General features: G+C 47.3%; 2 protein-coding genes across 5 annotated transcripts in view; one reads left to right on the top strand and one right to left on the bottom strand.

Annotated features, from left to right (window-relative positions):
* LOC109038050 (uncharacterized) overlaps positions 1–18,926 on the top strand; it is a 434,551-nt gene that overhangs the window by 113,247 nt on the left and 302,378 nt on the right. The window lies entirely within an intron of this gene.
* Positions 12,805–14,991, bottom strand: LOC140225611 (KRAB-A domain-containing protein 2-like). Its single transcript, XM_072305095.1, has 2 exons — positions 14,576–14,991; positions 12,805–14,088 (listed from the first exon to the last, which is right to left on the bottom strand). The coding sequence occupies exon 2, from the start codon at positions 14,035–14,037 to the stop codon at positions 13,054–13,056; it is 984 nt and encodes a 327-aa protein (XP_072161196.1). The 5' UTR covers positions 14,038–14,088; positions 14,576–14,991; the 3' UTR covers positions 12,805–13,053.

Raw genomic sequence — 18,926 nt, 5'->3', positions numbered from 1 at the left:
ACGCATGTTGGCAAAATTACCAACTTGCTGTCCAATGAACAAAGGTCTCCCTGATAGCAACCACGTTTTACCAAAGAAGGATGGATGACGTCATCCATCCTTTGCTCTCAAATCGTTTCAGAATTCGTACGAGAGTTGAGTAGAGGCATAATTTTAACTTGAAATAAAGCGTAACGAAGGATGCGTTGATCTCAACTCTGTGACGGTCCGGTTTGGCCGGCTATCCCCAAATTCGTGCGGTTATTATCGACTTGTCAATCAACGGCGAGCGCACGCATGCTCATCGCTTCGGACGGATTGATGTTCCGAAATCCGAAACGAAAACGATCTTTCATAATTAGATGAGGTCAGTAAGTGCGTGAGCTAAAACCCTGATCAGGTGTGAAAGCAGGATTGCCGCATTATTGATCAATATTAAATATGATTTCAGATTGACAAGAAAGAGGACTCTTGATTCAATCAGATTTAAGCTTAAATCAAGAACCAAGCCTCTTAATCTGAGCGGATTTCCTTTTGATTTAAGCTTAAATCTGATTGAATCAAGAGTCCGTTTTCTTTTCAATCTTTTCAAAAGTCTGGACTCTAGATCCAGTGTGTTTTTTTTTTTTTTTTCTAGTGTATGAGGCTACTAGTTCCAAAGTGTTCAATGTCCGTAAAAGTCGTTTGTCACAAAAACGCAAACAGCTGGTTTGAGCTCTGTATGTTCTGTTGCGACCTTCTTTTTAATACTGCTAATTAAAAAGGATTTTGGCTGTTTTGGCACACAGAAAAATTATTTTCCGATCCTCCTCATATTGGATGTTAAAGAATCCACTCCTAACTCAATTTCGACCAAAATGGACATTGCACACTCTGGATCTAGTAGCCTCACATGTAGTTTTTTTTGTCAAGCTTGAATATTTTTTGGACAGAGTTTAGCCCTTGGTTTCTTGCTTCCATCCGAGTTTCACGTTGAGCTACCATAACAAATGGACGAATTTACGCTAAAAGGAACTAGCGCATAGGGTTTGCGTATAACATAGCTCCTTTTAGCATGAATAAGTCCACACCTAAGTCTCCCTGACCCTTTTTAGCAAGGTGGAAGAAACCAAAGGGTGTCACTACCGCGGTGGATGATGTCATAAACCGAATTTTTTAAAGCGCGATATCTCGGTTAATATTGAACGTAGAGCGTTGCTGTTCGGATAGATTTTTAGCAGATCCGCGTGCGAATCAAACATCATAGCACGATTCTGTGACGAGCGTAACTGAACCCTTCCAATCAACACGGAGAAAAATCTATGGCGTTACAAACCAATTAGGGGTTCATATGGAACACCACTAATAGTCGTTAATAAACTAACGATTCTCGGTCCGGGAACCATACCAAGGTATCTCGTACCGCACTAAGGTATATACTATCTCGAAGGTGCCTGGTTGCTGATCGTCGTAAGTTAAAATAACTAACTAACTATTATTTGTTGGCTTCACTACAATTAGTGGTGTTCTATATGAACCACTAATCAGTTTATAAGCCATAGCTTTTTCTCAGTGAACTCCTTTCGACCGTCTCCTACATGATTGATCTCTTCCAAAGATGCATCGTACAGTTCTATCATCCGTTGCCTCTGGTAGATAAAAAAAGGTTAAGGTTTTTTGCGCCTGATCATTTGAATATTTTTTTTCTCTTTTTCTTGCGCAAGGAATGGTGATGTTTAGCAACGACGCATCCCACGAACTGTCCAAAAATCCTGTCAATCTTGGACTAATTGTCTATCTCACGAAATTAATGGCCACCTCTTTACGTAGGAGTGCGCGAGACACCGCGCGTCAATGGGACATATTTAAAGTAACATGAACTATCTCGGTCTTAACATGAGCCTTGAAGTCCACATATTCTTATGGGTAGCAAGGCTCAAGTTACAGTGAAGACGGCTCCTCCTGATTTATGGGCGTCCGACGTTTGCGTCACTTTACAATTCAAATTAGTCATAACGTAATTTCCTCGATGCCTGATTGATTGATCGATTGCATGAAACACAATGAGCGATCGATCGAAATTTAACGAATTCTCGATGATTAGGTATTAGTCATCTAAAGATCGCAAGTGATCGGAAATCCATCGCTTAGTTTTCACGAAGGAGTGCCCCGTCGAGATTTTGATGAACAACACGCAAAATCAGTGAATTCTAAAAGATTATTGCTGATTCCTCTCCGATTTCTCCATTGTTATTCTTTTTTAAAGTGAAATTATACGAGTGTACTTCATACGAACATATTATTTCTGAAATAATTCTGAAATAATTTCTTAGGGGGCGCCCCCCAGTTTTGGCTCCTTAGTTGCCAGGGGGCGTCCCCCGCTTTTGGCTTCTTATGGGTCAGAAGGCTGACCCCCGGGTTTGGCTCTTTAGGGTTCAGGGGGCTGGCCCCTGGGTCGGGCTCCTTATGGTTCAGGGGGCTGGCCCCCGGGTTCGGCTCCTTAGGGTTCAGGGGGCTGGCCCCCGGCTTTGGCTCCTTAGGGTTCAGGGGGCTGGCCCCCGGGTTGGGCTGCATAGTGTTCAGGGGGCTCGCCCCCGGCTTTGGATCCTTAGGGTTCAGGGGGCTGGCCCCCGGGTTGGGCTGCATAGTGTTCAGGGGGCTGGCCCCCGGCTTTGGCTCCTTAGGGTTCAGGGGGCTGGCCCCCGGGTTGGGCTCCATAGTGTTCAGGGGGCTGGCCCCCGGCTTTGGATCCTTAGGGTTCAGGGGGCTGGCCCCCGGGTTGAGCTCCACAGTGTTCAGGGGGCTGGCCCCCGGCTTTGGATCCTTAGGGTTCAGGGGGCTGGCCCCCGGTTTGGGCTCCTCAGGGTTCAGGGGGCTGGCCCCCGGGTCGGGCTCCTTATTGTTCAGGGGCTGGCCCTCGGCTTTGTATCCTTAGGGTTCAGGGGGCTGGCCCCCGGCTTTGGCTCCTTAGGGTTCAGGGGGCTGGCCCCCGGGTTTGGCTGCATAGTGTTTAGGGGGCTCGCCCCCGGCTTTGGATCCTTAGGGTTCAGGGGGCTGGCCCCCGGCTTTGCCTCCTTAGGGTTCAGGGGGCTGGCCCCCGGGTTGGGCTGCATAGTGTTCAGGGGGCTGGCCCCCGGCTTTGATTCCTTAGTGTTCAGGGGGCTGGCCCCCGGGTTGGGCTCCTCAGGGTTCAGGGGGCTGGCCCCTGGGTCGGGCTCCTTATGGTTCAGGGGGCTGGCCCCCGGGTTCGGCTCCTTAGGATTCAGGGGGCTGGCCCCCGGCTTTGGCTCCTTAGGGTTCAGGGGGCTGGCCCCCGGGTTGGGCTGCATAGTGTTCAGGGGGCTCGCCCCCGGCTTTGGATCCTTAGGGTTCAGGGGGCTGGCCCCCGGGTTGGGCTCCAAAGTGTTCAGGGGGCTGGCCCCCGGGTTGGGCTGCATAGTGTTCAGGGGGCTGGCCCCCGGCTTTGATTCCTTAGTGTTCAGGGGGCTGGCCCCCGGGTTGGGCTCCTCAGGGTTCAGGGGGCTGGCCCCTGGGTCGGGCTCCTTATGGTTCAGGGGGCTGGCCCCCGGGTTCGGCTCCTTAGGATTCAGGGGGCTGGCCCCCGGCTTTGGCTCCTTAGGGTTCAGGGGGCTGGCCCCCGGGTTGGGCTGCATAGTGTTCAGGGGGCTCGCCCCCGGCTTTGGATCCTTAGGGTTCAGGGGGCTGGCCCCGGGTAGGGCTCCATAGTGTTCAGGGGCTGGCCCCCGGTTGGGCTGCATAGTGTTCAGGGGGCTGGCCCCCGGCTTTGATTCCTTAGTGTTCAGGGGGCTGGCCCCCGGGTTGGGCTCCTCAGGGTTCAGGGGGCTGGCCCCTGGGTCGGGCTCCTTATGGTTCAGGGGGCTGGCCCCCGGGTTCGGCTCCTTAGGATTCAGGGGGCTGGCCCCCGGCTTTGGCTCCTTAGGGTTCAGGGGGCTGGCCCCCGGGTTGGGCTGCATAGTGTTCAGGGGGCTCGCCCCCGGCTTTGGATCCTTAGGGTTCAGGGGGCTGGCCCCCGGGTTGGGCTCCATAGTGTTCAGGGGGCTGGCCCCCGGCTTTGGCTCCTTAGGTTTCAGGGGGCTGGCCCCCGGGTTGGGCTCCATAGTGTTCAGGGGGCTGGCCCCCGGCTTTGGCTCCTTAGGGTTCAGGGGGCTGGCCCCCGGGTTGGGCTGCATAGTGTTCAGGGGGCTGGCCCCCGGCTTTGGATCCTTAGGGTTCAGGGGGCTGGCCCCCGGGTTGGGCTCCTCAGGGTTCAAGGGGCTGGCCCCCGGGTCGGGCTCCTTATGGTTCAGGGGGCTGGCCCCCTGGTTCGGCTCCTTAGGGTTCAGGGGGCTGGCCCCCGGCTTTGGCTCCTTAGGGTTCAGGGGGCTGGCCCCCGGGTTGGGCTGCATAGTGTTCAGGGGGCTGGCCCCTGGCTTTGGCTCCTTAGGGTTCAGGGGGCTGGCCCCCGGGTTGGGCTGCATAGTGTTCAGGGGGCTGGCCCCCGGCTTTGGATCCTTAGGGTTCAGGGGGCTGGCCCCCGGGTTGGGCTCCATAGTGTTCAGGGGGCTGGCCCCCGGTTTTGGCTCCTTAGGGTTCAGGGGGCTGGCCCCCGTGTGGGCTCCATAGTGTTCAGGGGGCTGGCCCTCGGCTTTGGCTCCTTAGGGTTCAGGGGGCTGGCCCCCGGCTTTGGATCCTTAGGGTTCAGGGGGCTGGCCCCCGGGTTGGGCTCCATAGTGTTCAGGGGGCTGGCCCCTGGCTTTGGCTCCTTAGGGTTCAGGGGGCTTGCCCCCGGGTTGGGCTGCATAGTGTTCAGGGGGCTGGCCCCCGGCTTTGGATCCTTAGGGTTCAGGGGGCTGGCCCCCGGGTTGGGCTCCATAGTGTTCAGGGGGCTGGCCCCCGGTTTTGGCTCCTTAGGGTTCAGGGGGCTGGCCCCCGGGTTGGGCTGCATAGTGTTCAGGGGGCTGGCCCCCGGTTTTGGCTCCTTAGGGTTCAGGGGGCTGGCACCCGGGTTGGGCTGCAAAGTGTTCAGGGGGCTGGCCCCCGGCTTTGGATCCTTAGGGTTCAGGGGGCTGGCCCCCGGGTTGGGCTCCTCAGGGTTCAAGGGGCTGGCCCCTGGGTCGGGCTCCTTATGGTTCAGGGGGCTGGCCCCCTGGTTCGGCTCCTTAGGGTTCAGGGGGCTGGCCCCCGGCTTTGGCTCCTTAGGGTTCAGGGGGCTGGCCCCCGGGTTTGGCTGCATAGTGTTCTAGGGGGCTCGCCCCCGGCTTTGGATCCTTAGGGTTCAGGGGGCTGGCCCCCGGGTTGGGCTCCATAGTGTTCAGGGGGCTGGCCCCCGGCTTTGGCTCCTTAGGGTTCAGGGGGTTGGCCCCCGGGTGTTCCATAGTGTTCAGGGGGCTGGCCCCCGGCTTTGGATCCTTAGGGTTCAGGGGGCTGGCCCCCGGGTTGGGCTCCACAGTGTTCAGGGGGCTGGCCCCCGGCTTTGGATCCTTAGGGTTCAGGGGGCTGGCCCCCGGGTTGGGCTCCATAGTGTTCAGGGGGCTGGCCCCCGGCTTTGGCTCCTTAGGGTTCAGGGGGCTGGCCCCCGGGTTGGGCTGCATAGTGTTCAGGGGGCTGGCCCCCGGCTTTGATTCCTTAGTGTTCAGGGGGCTGGCCCTCGGGTTCGGCTCCTCAGGGTTCAGGGGGCTGGCCCCTGGGTCGGGCTCCTTATGGTTTAGGGGGCTGGCCCCCGGGTTCGGCTCCTTAGGGTTCAGGGGGCTGGCCCCCGGCTTTGGCTTCTTAGGGTTCAGGGGGCTGGCCCCCGGGTTTGGCTGCATAGTGTTCAGGGGGCTCGCCCCCGGCTTTGGATCCTTAGGGTTCAGGGGGCTGGTCCCCGGGTTGGGCTCCATAGTGTTCAGGGGGCTGGCCCCCGGGTCGGGCTCCTTATGGTTCAGGGGGCTGGCCCCCTGGTTCGGCTCCTTAGGGTTCAGGGGGCTGGCCCCCGGCTTTGGCTCCTTAGGGTTCAGGGGGCTGGCCCCCGGGTTGGGCTCCTCAGGGTTCAGGGGGCTGGCCCCTGGCTTTGGCTCCTTAGGGTTCAGGGGGCTTGCCCCCGGGTTGGGCTGCATAGTGTTCAGGGGGCTGGCCCCCGGCTTTGGATCCTTAGGGTTCAGGGGGCTGGCCCCCGGGTTGGGCTGCATAGTGTTCAGGGGGCTGGCCCCCGGCTTTGGCTCCTTAGGGTTCAGGGGGCTGGCCCCCGGGTTGGGCTGCATAGTGTTCAGGGGGCTGGCCCCCGGCTTTGGATCCTTAGGGTTCAGGGGGCTGGCCCCCGGGTTGGGCTCCATAGTGTTCAGGGGGCTGGCCCCCGGCTTTGGATCCTTAGGGTTCAGGGGGCTGGCCCCCGGGTTGGGCTCCTCAGGGTTCAGGGGGCTGGCCCCCGGGTCGGGCTCCTTATGGTTCAGGGGGCTGGCCCCCGGGTTCGGCTCCTTAGGGTTCAGGGGGCTGGCCCTCGGCTTTGTATCCTTAGGGTTCAGGGGGCTGGCCCCCGGGTTGGGCTCCATAGTGTTCAGGGGGCTGGCCCCCGGCTTTGGATCCTTAGGGTTCAGGGGGCTGGCCCCCGTGATGGGCTCCATAGTCTTCAGGGGGCTGGCCCCCGGCTTTGGCTCCTTAGGGTTCAGGGGGCTGGCCCCCGGGTTGGGCTCCATAGTGTTCAGGGGGCTGGCCCCCGGTTTTGGCTCCTTAGGGTTCAGGGGGCTGGCCCCCGGGTTGGGCTGCATAGTGTTCAGGGGGCTGGCCCCCGGCTTTGGATTCTTAGGGTTCAGGGGGCTGGCCCCCGGGTTGGTCTCCCAAGGGTTTAGGGGGCTGGCCCCCGGCTTATGTTGCCGATGGGAGGCCCCCGGAGTGTTGGGCTCGTGGATGACTCTGCTGTGATTCATACCCTTTATCCTGAAGTCAATGATTCGCCTTCAAATGGCCGGGTATGCAAAATGACTGCCGTGAAGCACGAATAGTGGTATCAGATTTTTGCATTAAGTTTATGGATAGATTTGAAGGCGCTCTTCTGTTCCCCCTGTGAATGGCCTTGTACAACGATGTTGTCCCAAAAGTTCATAATTTTGGGTTCTAAATCGAGCCCTATATTCGAAAAATGCTGAGTAATAATAATTTAAAAAGTAATAAGATTGTTTTTTGCCTCTCTGTCTCATTTCAAAGAGGTGAGCGTGGGCGGCTGGATTGGATTGTGTATTTTATGTCCCTTGATTCGGTCATCGTATTTTGAATGTACCTGAATGAGTCGCCGTTTACAAGATCGCAACTTACTCAAAAGCTGTTGTGTATTTGAAAAGTTTCGGACGGATAAAATGAGTTTTCTTTGAGTAACTGTGAATAATCATAATAAACCAATAGACAAGGTACGAATTTAAGCATTCTAATATATGTTTCTTGACCAGAATTTCACGTAGAACACGATTCGTGCAACGAAAATTACCGAAATCAACTCCTAACGAAGATATAAACGTTTATATTTCATATTCGTTACGAGGAGTTTGAACTGCCCGCTCACAAGAAACTCAAAGCTCTACATGAGTCAAATCGTGCACTAGAACGGTTCCAGCAAACTTCTCAATCAAGCGATGTTCATTTCCCACCACGTGTTGTTCAAACTATAAACAACTTGCAATAGCTGAGCTAAAGCGTCAAGATTAAGGTTGCCAAATTTTTATATCGCAGAGACTGTCATGATAAAGTCTAGTGCGCGATGTGAGTCACGTAGAGCATTGAGTTTTCATGAGCGAGTGGTTTGAATTCACGCATCAAGAATCAGTATTTATCTTCGTAAGGAGTTGATTGCGGTAATTTTTGTCGTGCGCATCGTGTTCTACGCGAAATTTTTGTTACGAAACATGTATCAGAATGCTGAAATTCGTACCTTGTCTAGTGGTCCATTGAAGAAAAAGTACTTTGTCCACTGGTCCATTAGGAAAGCGTAAAGCACGGATTGATGGAGCATCGATGACCAACTAAATCTTATCTGATGAAGAATTTTAAGTCTGAAACCCTTTTTTCAGTCTTTAAATGATCCAAACCCGCCAACATGTTGAAAACATTTATTGAAAAAATGCGTATCTCCTGATGTAGTGTCGATTCTTAGTGCTCAAGACGCGAATATCGGCATTTCTGCCGTATTTTCTAACAATTCGAGAAATTATTGAAACTGCTGATGGAGTTTGAAAAAACATCTTATTCTTGCTATCCTCAATAATAATTACCCTTCTACCGACAATAAAGAGGAATGCAGACAGTTTTTTTACTCTCCTGGAAAATCGTGTTTTCCGAGATTTGCACTTCTGCGTTTTCACCATCGATAAAGTGCTTTAGTATTGTTTTTTTAACATTTGCACATGCAGTGATTGTGATTAGTTCAGTCCGTAATTTTTTTTTTCAATATTTTTTTCACAAACATTCTCAGGTATATATGTTGCAGGCAATTAGCAATCGCCGGCAAATTGAAATATATTCGTGTTTAATCAACAAATTAAATCGTTGTAAAGTGAAAAAACGAGATTGGAAGTAATGCTTTAAATTCAAACATACGTTAGCCCCTTCTTCTTGGATACATGGTGCCAGCTAGCACACCCGCGAGTTCGTGAAATGTCATCAATAATCTGTGTTGGGTTCGGTTAAGCAACTAAACTAACTCCTTGGCAAAGCGGAGAGTATCGCTGGATTTGAAGGCAAAAAGAAATCTTTACTATATCGATGTTATCGTAATTGCAATTTGACGAATTTACAAGTACGGAGCTTGCAAATTGCCGGCGATCGCTGACTCCCCGCGACTTATACACTGATAAAGATTTCAGAGATATTTATTTCCATATTTAAGTTGACAAGTAGTATTCTCTCTTCTAATCAGCATGTGTGTTTTAGCGGCTCTGGTGCTTGCACTAGAGCTGCTATTCCGGACGGTCCCAGCTGGGGAGTATCAACGGACCATGTTACATTGGAGAGACCGCGTGTTGGTTGATGGGAATCGGCGCCATTTTCTGCTGTTTAGGGGGGACTGATTTTATTTTAATTGATATCTTTTTCCTGTGAGCGAATGCTTTGTTGTGTAGTGTATTTTTGGAATCATGGTGATACTGTCAATAATTCAAAACGGGTCTGTGCTTTAATCTCGCACTGGAAAAAATGTACTTTACGTTTAAAATTTGAAAATTCAAATCTATAAGTTTTCGCGCTTTTTTCGAAGAATGCCGTGGTTGGAGCTTCCTAGTCATACTACTCGACATCAGCTGATAGCAAACAAAGGTTACCAAGGAAACCGTAAACGCGTAACAACTACCTACCGTCGCCAGAGCCGCTTTCCGACGCGAATGCGTTGGAGCTTCCTGCTTGTTTTTTTGTTTCTGGTGCATCCCTCGGAATTCTTGGATTCAAAAATCGATGATCTTCCTGGACAGCGCAAATCGTCAATTAAAAAATTGGGATCGTCCAATTAAACGGGACACTTGATTCACTTAACTGAATCTTTAAATTAACCGGAAACTCAAATTTACCACAAATCTTACTCAACCGAAAACCTGATCTAATCCTGCAAACCAAAACTACTCAACCGATGATCTCACCCATCGGAAAGTCAAATCAATCGACCAATCGTCCGGCCGAATTTTACCTCAGCGGAAATCGACGACCGTAAACTCTGCTCGACCGGAAACGTGCTCTAATCGAAAACTTGACCCAACTGGAAATTCGATCCAACCTGAAATCCGACCCATTCCAAAATTCCTATTCACTGGAACCGTAATCCATCCGTAAATGACGTGACCGGAAATTAACCCAACTGGAAACTGTTTCCAACCGGTACTATGTCCCTGTCGAAAATCTGACTCGACTGAAAATTTTATTCGATCGGAAATATGACCGACCGGAAACCTCAATCAACGGGATTCGTTATCCACTCGAAATTTCACTTAACCGGAAATCAAAAATCTTAATTTCCACTCGACCGGAAATGTCCTCCAATCGAAAACTTGACTCAACTGGAAATCGACCCGACCGGAAATGTGTTCTAACCCAAAATTTGGTTGTTCTCGGATGGAGAATAACCAATTTCAATACCAACATATCATTGATTCTCCTAAAAAATCGAAAAAATTCGATATAAGCGATTTATTTATGGACTCGTTAACGTTAAAAAACGATTCTACAAGAAAAAATACGTAGGTGTCGGTGTACTGCAGTCATATTATTAGGTGCATTTATTCATCCATGAATCAAAAATGAACAATTTCAATCTAAAAAAATCGTCGATTTTCGTATAAAGAATCTTAAAAAATCTATATAACCGATCGATTTATCGACTCGTCAACTTTAAAACTCGATTTTGCGTGTAAAAATACGTAGGAACCGTTGTTTAAACATGTGTAAACAACGATAACAACCCCGTAGACACATCAATTCAACAAGAAAATAGCTAAAAATAAGGCCGGAGTTTGACCCCTCCCCCCTTCCCCGTAACTCGGAAACGGTTCTTATACTCATCTTGAAATTTTTTCCTGAGTTTTCTGTTATTATAAGCTTCCACTTAAACCTTGGTTTGATGGTCAAATCGAATACCGAAAAAGGGGTGACATTTTGGGAGTCCCTTCATCCGTAGTGTTTTTACTTAACTCACTATCTTGGCTATAAATTAGGTAAATTCAATGCAGTTTGAAAGTCATACTATAGTTTTCACATTTCTTTTTTTTAAATTTTGTGCTTTATCTTGAAGAACCGATATTTTTAAATAGCGCCGCCTCAAAACCAGCTGGACACTGTCATTCACCGCCGTGTTTTTCTTAATAAAGACCTTTACATCTGGACGTATTTCTACCAAACGGACCTATGTGGAGGTGAGAAATATGGGGTGTGCTCGTTAGTTCTCTGGCCGTAAGAGTGAATGAGAATAATAAAGCGCCAGTGACGTCAACGGAGATGGAACCGCCGCAGTCCCGCTTCCGCTTCGTCTTTAACTCATGAGCCCTGTCCACAACGCTCTCTTGCCATGCCCGCGGCTCATGAATCTTGCATTCAGGTGGCACTTAGGTCTGTTTGATAGAATGTAAAATCCCGCTTTTCCAATTCTTCAAATGGAATCACGCCCATTTTTACATTGCTTCTTATGCAGCTTCGACGAGCACACCCTATATTTCTCACCTGCACATAGGTCTGTTTGGTAGAAATACGTCCATCTGTAACTCATTACTCTTGAATCATAAACGGTATGTCACTTTGCTGAATTATCCATGAAAGCATGTTTTCCTCTCGCGCCTTGTTATAATCCTCAAGCTGACTCATCTAAAAATTTTACCAAATTTTATCGGCATGAAGATAGTCCGGTAAAATTTTCAACCGACTGTGTTCAACTGTCTTCTAGGAACGGGTTTTACCGTTTCGGGGAAAATTTTGCAACGTCTAATTCTGCTAGTGATATCCCTCACGGAAGAGGACATCTTAATGAACGAAGATGCTGAACGTTTTCGTGCCAATCCTATCATCTTTTCCGTCCTTTTAGACTCTACCCATTAAAGTACGATTCAATGACCATATCTCGATATCGTGTTCAGGCGAATACTGACTTTCAAGTCGAAAACCCTCTAATTGACCAGCTATGCTCTCTTCCTGCAAAAATAACTCATAAAAGTGTAATCAGGCTACTTTTTAGAGCCTGTTTTATCGACCACTTTGCCCTCAAAATTGACCGGTTTTGTCTCGAACTTGTTCCAATATTGCCATGCTGGCGGTAACACGCCGTGTGAATCTATACACGTCATCTAATTTCCTCTGAAAAAGTGCACACTTGAAGAAAATGTATGTGTTACCGGCAAACCCCGTTTTTCAGGCAGACCTAGGTCTGCCTAGGCAAACCTAGGTCTGCCTAGGTAGACCTAGGTCTGCCAAGCACCTCGTTTGGCAAACCTAGGATTGCCTGAAAATTTTAGGCAGACCTAGGTTTGCCAAAAGTGATTTTAGGCAAACTAGGTTTGCCAAACGATTTTTTTGGCAAACCCCGTTTCTGATTTCTACCGCTAAAGTGACTTTACCGGAAAACTTTTTCTACCGCTAAAGTGACTTTACCGGAAAACTTTTCTACCGCTAAAGTGGCCTTACCGGAAAACTTTTTCTACCGCTAAAGTGACTTTACCGGAAAACTTTTTCTACCGCTAAAGTGACTTTACCGGAAAACTTTTTCTACCGCTAAAGTGACAGTACGAATTCAATGAGAAACAACTATTTATCCCCACGCAGACCGGGGCGAGCGGTGGTTTATTATAAAAGAATCACAGGTGAGGCTGAATAACAGTGTAACATAATATCACAAGTGCTTAAAACAGGGCACGAGAAATCTGAGTAGCAAAAAAAATTGGAAAAAAAATGCAAAATTTACAATTACAATTTGAAAAAAGATACAATTTGAAATCGTTACAGATTCCTTGTCACTTTTTTAACATAATATCATAATATCACAAGTGCTTAAAAAAGGGCATGAGGGGAAAACGTTACACAATTGATGCAATTCGAAATCATTATAGATTTCTTGTCACTTTTTTATTTTTTAGAGGAAAAGTACATTCAAAGGAAATTTATTTATTGTTGCAGCTGAGGCTGGAGTGACATTTGGAGTTGCACAGTTTGCCATTTTTGCGGCACTTACACTGGTTTGAGGTGCAACCTTTTTTGCAGTTGCACCTTTCGAACCCCTGCGCAGAACCCCCAGCAACACTGGCTGCGGCCGCACGTACCGTAACCTTTTTTTCGGCTGGCACCTCACTGACCGATATGAAGGCCGTGGCGCACACGTCGAATTCCGACCGACAGTACCTTTTAGGGAGGATGCCGTCTTTGGTCCCTATTTTGTATAACTCGTGTTCGTTTTTGTCGAGAATTACGCCGATTATGTTTCTTAAACAAGCACGAGGCTTGTCCACGTCTGGTATAGGTATTGTTACGTTGTCGCCGACCTTCGCTGGCGGATGCGTTTTGTCCGAGTGCAGACGCATCTTCTTAGCTTGCTGTTCCAAACCAGCAGCTGCCTGACTCCGAGCTTTTCGGATGTTCTTCCTCGTCGCGCAGTTGCCGCACAAGACTTCATGTTCGCCTTCCGGTTTTTCTTCTGTGTGTGTCCAAGTCAGCACCGCACGATTGGCAAACGTTTCCGGCGGAAGTTGTGACTGGACTAAGTTGAGGTGGTTGAGTCTGGGTAGTGTTTCCGGCGGAAGTTGCGACGGGACTAAGTTGAGGTGGTTGAGTCTGGGTAGTGTTTCCGGCGGAAGTTGCGACGGGACTAAGTTGAGGTGGTTGAGTCTGGGTAGTGTTTCCGGCGGAAGTTGTGACTGGACTAAGTTGAGGTGGTTGAGTCTGGGTAGTGTTTCCGGCGGAAGTTGTCACCGGTTCATTCTCGTCGTTTTCTTCGTCATTTTCTTCATTGACCTGTGAGGAAGCCAATAACTCCTCCAGCTGCTCCTCCGTCTCAACATTCGCCAACATATCCGGCGTCAAACTGCTTGTAGTGAGACCAACTCTTGGCTTCATTCCGAATAATGCTTCGTATGGGCTCATTCTGATACCGGCGTGATAAGCACGATTTTTCATGAACTGGATGAAAGGTAACGCGTCGGGCCACTGGTTCGTCTTTTTGTCAATTAGCCACGCCGCCAACATATTTTCCACGTCCTGGTTGGCGCGCTCAATGGATCCCTGACTTTGACTGTGGCGCGGCTTACCGTTGACCAGTTGCAACTCCGGCCAATGTATTTTCATGCACTTAATAATATTATTGACGAATTCCCTACCGTTGTCGCTGTGAAGGATACACGGTGCCCCAAAAGTTAAGAAGATGTCCTTCAAGTGCGCAGCTACTTCCTCAGCTGTTTTGTGCGAGAGGGCTCGAAGCTGAATAAATTTTGTTAAGTGGTCTTGATAATTGAGGATGAACCGTTTCCCTTGGATTTCTTGACTCTGCATGTCCACAAGATCGACCTGGCAGCGACTGTTTAGCTGTTTGTGCAGGATGGGCTTCGTCACGAGTCCTCTTTTTCGTTTGGTTTTCTTCCCGGCACAGACCTCGCACATCCCTAGAAACTTTTTCGATCATAGGTCTCGTAATGTTAGCATATTTGCGACCTGAAAGCAGAAAAACAAGGACAAGTAATTTCAAACAAGTCAGCCAGTGCCGAGTATTTTTCCCGCGATAGATAGATGGGAAAATACTTGACCCAGTCGCTCTCCTATCATCGCGCCTTGATACAAGCTGTCCGCTGCATGTGCCGCTAAGTACAGTGAAAATCGTGGATCGGTAAGATAAGCAGCGACAGCTCGGAGGTAGGATTCTCGACTGCGAAATGAAAGGTCCACGGTTCGAGTGTGACTGGCGGCGCTTAATTTTTACATCGAATTTAAAAAAAAAAAAACAAAAAATTTACGAACAAATTAGTGAGATAATCAATAATATTAAGTGACATAATAAAATTAAAATAAATCTGAGACCAACATAGTTCATTATTTTTTTAAAATTACCATATAGAATACGTCAAGGCTCGTGCTATAAAAACAGAAAATAAACCAGAAAAAAAAAAATTGATAAAAAATAATGGTTAACTACGAAACTTACCAAGCTCTGCTTTCAACCGGTCTCGACCTCCGTGTCCAATAGCAGCATGAGTCGCTTCAATTGTTCCGTATACTTCCTCCAATGGAACAAAATACACAATGTCATCGGTTCCCGTTGCTTTCACCAACTTTTCTATACCCCCGATTTCAATAACATTAAACCGCCTAACACGTCTCTTCTGTTGGGGGGTTTTATTCCGAGCACTTCTCGCGGCTTTCACTTCATTTATCAGATCACTGTACTGTTCTCTGGGAATAACATGCAATTGGTTTTTTTCACTATCTTCATTTATAAAACTACGTAAAAAAAGTTCAAAATTAACGTTCGCGGTAGCCATGATTACTCCGTTGCACAAAAACAAAACACTGATCACTGTCCTCCGTGGACGCCGCGTTCCGCGAAGCGTGTTTGGTGCGCTACCGTTCGCACCTAATCCACAAGAATTTGTCTTCCCTGTCATCTAATTGGAATGTCCACTGATAACGCCGCCGAATTTTTCTCACGAGTGCTTCCCTTGTTGCCAAGTAAGCGGTGAAAAAGTTTTCCGGTAAAGTCACTTTAGCGGTAGAAAAAGTTTTCCGGTAAGGCCACTTTAGCGGTAGAAAAGTTTTCCGGTAAAGTCACTTTAGCGGTAGAAAAAGTTTTCCGGTAAAGTCACTTTAGCGGTAGAAAAAGTTTTCCGGTAAAGTCACTTTAGCGGTAGAAAAAGTTTTCCGGTAAAGTCACTTTAGCGGTAGAAATCAGAAACGGGGTTTGCCAAAAAAATCGTTTGGCAAACCTAGTTTGCCTAAAATCACTTTTGGCAAACCTAGGTCTGCCTAAAATTTTCAGGCAATCCTAGGTTTGCCAAACGAGGTGCTTGGCAGACCTAGGTCTACCTAGGCAGACCTAGGTTTGCCTAGGCAGACCTAGGTCTGCCTGAAAAACGGGGTTTGCCGGTAACATATGCATTTTCAATTTGAAATGATCGGGGAGTTTTTCTCTGAATTTTATCCATTATAGATTCCTGAAAATTTCGAGGGAAATTACTCCTAAGATTCTCAAAAATCAGTGTTTCATGGAACACTGGAAAAAAAAACACAGATTCCGGACTCTTGAAGACCATTGAAAGACAAAGGACTCTTGATTCAATCAGATTTAAGCTTAAATCAAAAGGAAATCCGCTCAAATTAAGAGGCTTGGTTCTTGATTTAAGCTTAAATCTGATTGAATCAAGAGTATTTTTTCTTGTCGATGTTTTTAAGAGTCTGGACTCTAGATCCAATGTGTTTTTTTTTCCAGTGAAGGGAAATTTGGCAAATTTCGAACGGTCATACGGTGTTTATTTTTACCGCGACTGAGTTTCTAATTTTAGCAGAACGGTAAAATCCGGAAAATCGGATTCGTTTAACGACTTGTCGCCTGGGAACATCTCTAGTGAGATGAAAATGTCCTAAATCCACTTACCGCTCGGCGACCAGAATAACAGCTTTTTCTCTCTCTTTTTTCTCGCGTTTCAGGTGGCGCTGCTCTGATTCTTGTTACTTGTCACGAAAATGCCTCCGAGTTATATCCATTCACGCGGTGAGAGGTGATTGCTCCTGGCGTTTAAGAATATAATTGGATACCCGCCGGTAGATTAAATCAATTGCCGTTCATGGAAAGTCGGTCGAACAGTTTTGGACAAGGATAATATTGTATGAACATTACCATGTGCGAACATAGAGCATGTTCCCTTATCCATTTCTTCATTGATCCTAGCCCAATAGACTTCGTCATCTTCCGCACTGGAAAAAAAACCACATTGGATCTAGAGTCCAGACTCTTGAAAACATCGACAAGAAAAATACTCTTGATTCAATCAGATTTAAGCTTAAATCAAGAACCAAGCCTCTTAATTTGAGCGGATTTCCTTTTGATTCAAGCAGAAATCTGGACTCTAGATCCAATGTGTTTTTTTTTCCAGTGTTCTAAGTTGGAGCTGAAAATATCCGGAATAAACGAAAAGCTTCCATCACTACGATTACACATTTTTTCAGCGCAGATTGTGAAGTTAGGAGTGCATTTCAAACTTCGGCTATGCGCTCATCGTGATTTTCGAGACATTTACTGATAGAAACAACTCTTATTTGGACCGCGTTAAACAGAAAGGAACCAAGCAACATCAGCTATTGCCAATTTTAATCGGGCAAGTTAATTTTTCTCATGAAAACGGTTGTGCGGATTTTCGTGCAAATTTCAGTGAAAATTCTCTATAATTTGAAGCAAATTCTTTAAAAATTTCAAAGGAATCTGCACAAATGATCTCTCGTAAAAAATTAAATTGCCCAGTTAAATTCGGCAGTAGCAGATGTGGCTTGGTTCCTTTCTGTTAAACTCTGTCCATTTTTGCTCCAGCAACAGTTTGCAAGAGGCCGATTGTGTCCGACTTCTCCTATCGACTCTGTCCACTGTGCGACGCAAACCCGATCCATCGTCAACTCCTCGGAGGTTCTGTCGGGACGGGCGCTCATAAATTTTCCGCGGCGAATTTTTCTCCCGCATCTTGGTGCGTCGCGGGTCGCGAGATGGGAGATGGGCCCAATTAAGTTGCTTTATGACTTGGATTTACGGGCCGAATCCATCAACTTCCGCGCGGGCGGAGTCTGGTCCTGTCCTCTCGGACTAGCTCGATAAGCTCCTGTCGATACCATTAAAATACGTATCGATGACTGAATCAGAGCTCCAACACAGTAAGAAAAGTAACCGACCTTTGAGATTTTTTGTCGCGGAGATAAAGTTTTGACACTTTCAAGTGTTGTTAAGGGCTAATTACTAAGGATTGAAAGAGCGACGCCAAAAACGACCGTTTTTTGGCACAATTTGGGCCAGAAGGGATTTTTCTGAAACCGGGCCCAAACGATACCTCATGATACCCTAAGACTCTGGTAAAAATTTTAGCTTGAGTATACGCACGGTTTTTGAGAAATGAGGGGGCAAAGTTGCCAAATCGTCATCATTCTGGACAGCATTTCTACAGCAAAAAGACGGGAAAAATGGACGAAAAAGTTACACCTTTGATGGGTTTCGGCTGTAAATGTTCTCATTGGGCCCCCAAGCCTTTAACTGTGTTCAGTTTCAAAAATTTTGGTCGCACAGTGGTCCAAAATGGGGAAATCGTCGACAAATCAGGATTCTTTGTCAAATTTTTAAAAATGGAAGTAAAATTGTCGGTCTGCTGCAGATTTCATGGCTAACAATGTTCTTATCGGTCATCAATGCATGAAATTGTGTTCAGCTTCACAAATTACGTCGCACAGTGGTCAAATTTGGGGGAATTAGTGGACAAATTAAGATCCTCTGTCAAACTTTTTAAAAATGAAGTGAAACTGTTGGTCCCCAGTAGAGTTTAGATCCCGCAAAAATTCATTTTTAATTTTTTAATTATTACTGCATGTAAGACCGTATTGTTTATAGAATGGTGTTATAAAATAGACTTTGTAGCATTATCTCATTAAAATATGCAAACTTTCAGAAATTTAAAAAAAAGAAGGAAAAATGGAGAGAAAAAATTTAAAAAATATTTAAATAGTCAAAAAAGAATTTAAAGAATTTTTCCGGGATCTAAAGTCTACTGGGGACCAACAGTTTCACTTCATTTTTAAAAAGTTTGACAGAGGATCTTAATTTGTCCACTAATTCCCCCATTTTTGACCACTGTGCGACGTAATTTGTGAAGCTGAACACAATTTCATGCATTGATGACCGATAAGAACATTGTTAGCCATGAAATCTGCAGCAGACCGACAATTTTACTTCCATTTCTAAAAATTTGACAAAGAATCCTGATTTGTCGACGATTTCTCCCCATTTTGGACCACTGTGCGACCAAAATTTTTGAAACTGAACACAGTTAAATGCTTGGGGGCCCAATGAGAACATTTACAGCCGAAACCCATCAAAGGTGTAACTTTTTCGTCCATTTTTCCCGTCTTTTTGCTGTAGAAATGCTGTCCAGAATGATGGCGATTTGGCAACTTTGCCCCCTCATTTCTCAAAAACCGTGCGTATACTCAAGCTAAAATTTTTACCAGAGTTTTAGGGTATCATGAGGTATCGTTTGGGCCCGGTTTCAGAAAAATCCCTTCTGGCCCAAATTGTGCCATTCTTGGCGTCGCTCTTTTAAAAATCCCTTAACCCCCTAGGAAATGTCCCCTCCTTTTCTTCAAGCTTCATTAAAAGGATCGGCACTTCGACTAGAGCTTAATTCTGAGCTCTATAATAGCTTAGAAAGACCTATTTTTAATAAAGAGCGTCACGGATATTATAGTTCTATTTTTGTAATTCCCGTGACGCTCTATTTTCCAGTATAGCTATCTCTGAGGTTTCATTC

This window comes from Bemisia tabaci, chromosome 10 (assembly GCF_918797505.1).
Source record: "Bemisia tabaci chromosome 10, PGI_BMITA_v3".
Taxonomy (NCBI): Eukaryota; Metazoa; Arthropoda; class Insecta; order Hemiptera; family Aleyrodidae; genus Bemisia; species Bemisia tabaci.
This window is presented reverse-complemented; position numbering and strand designations above follow the sequence as displayed.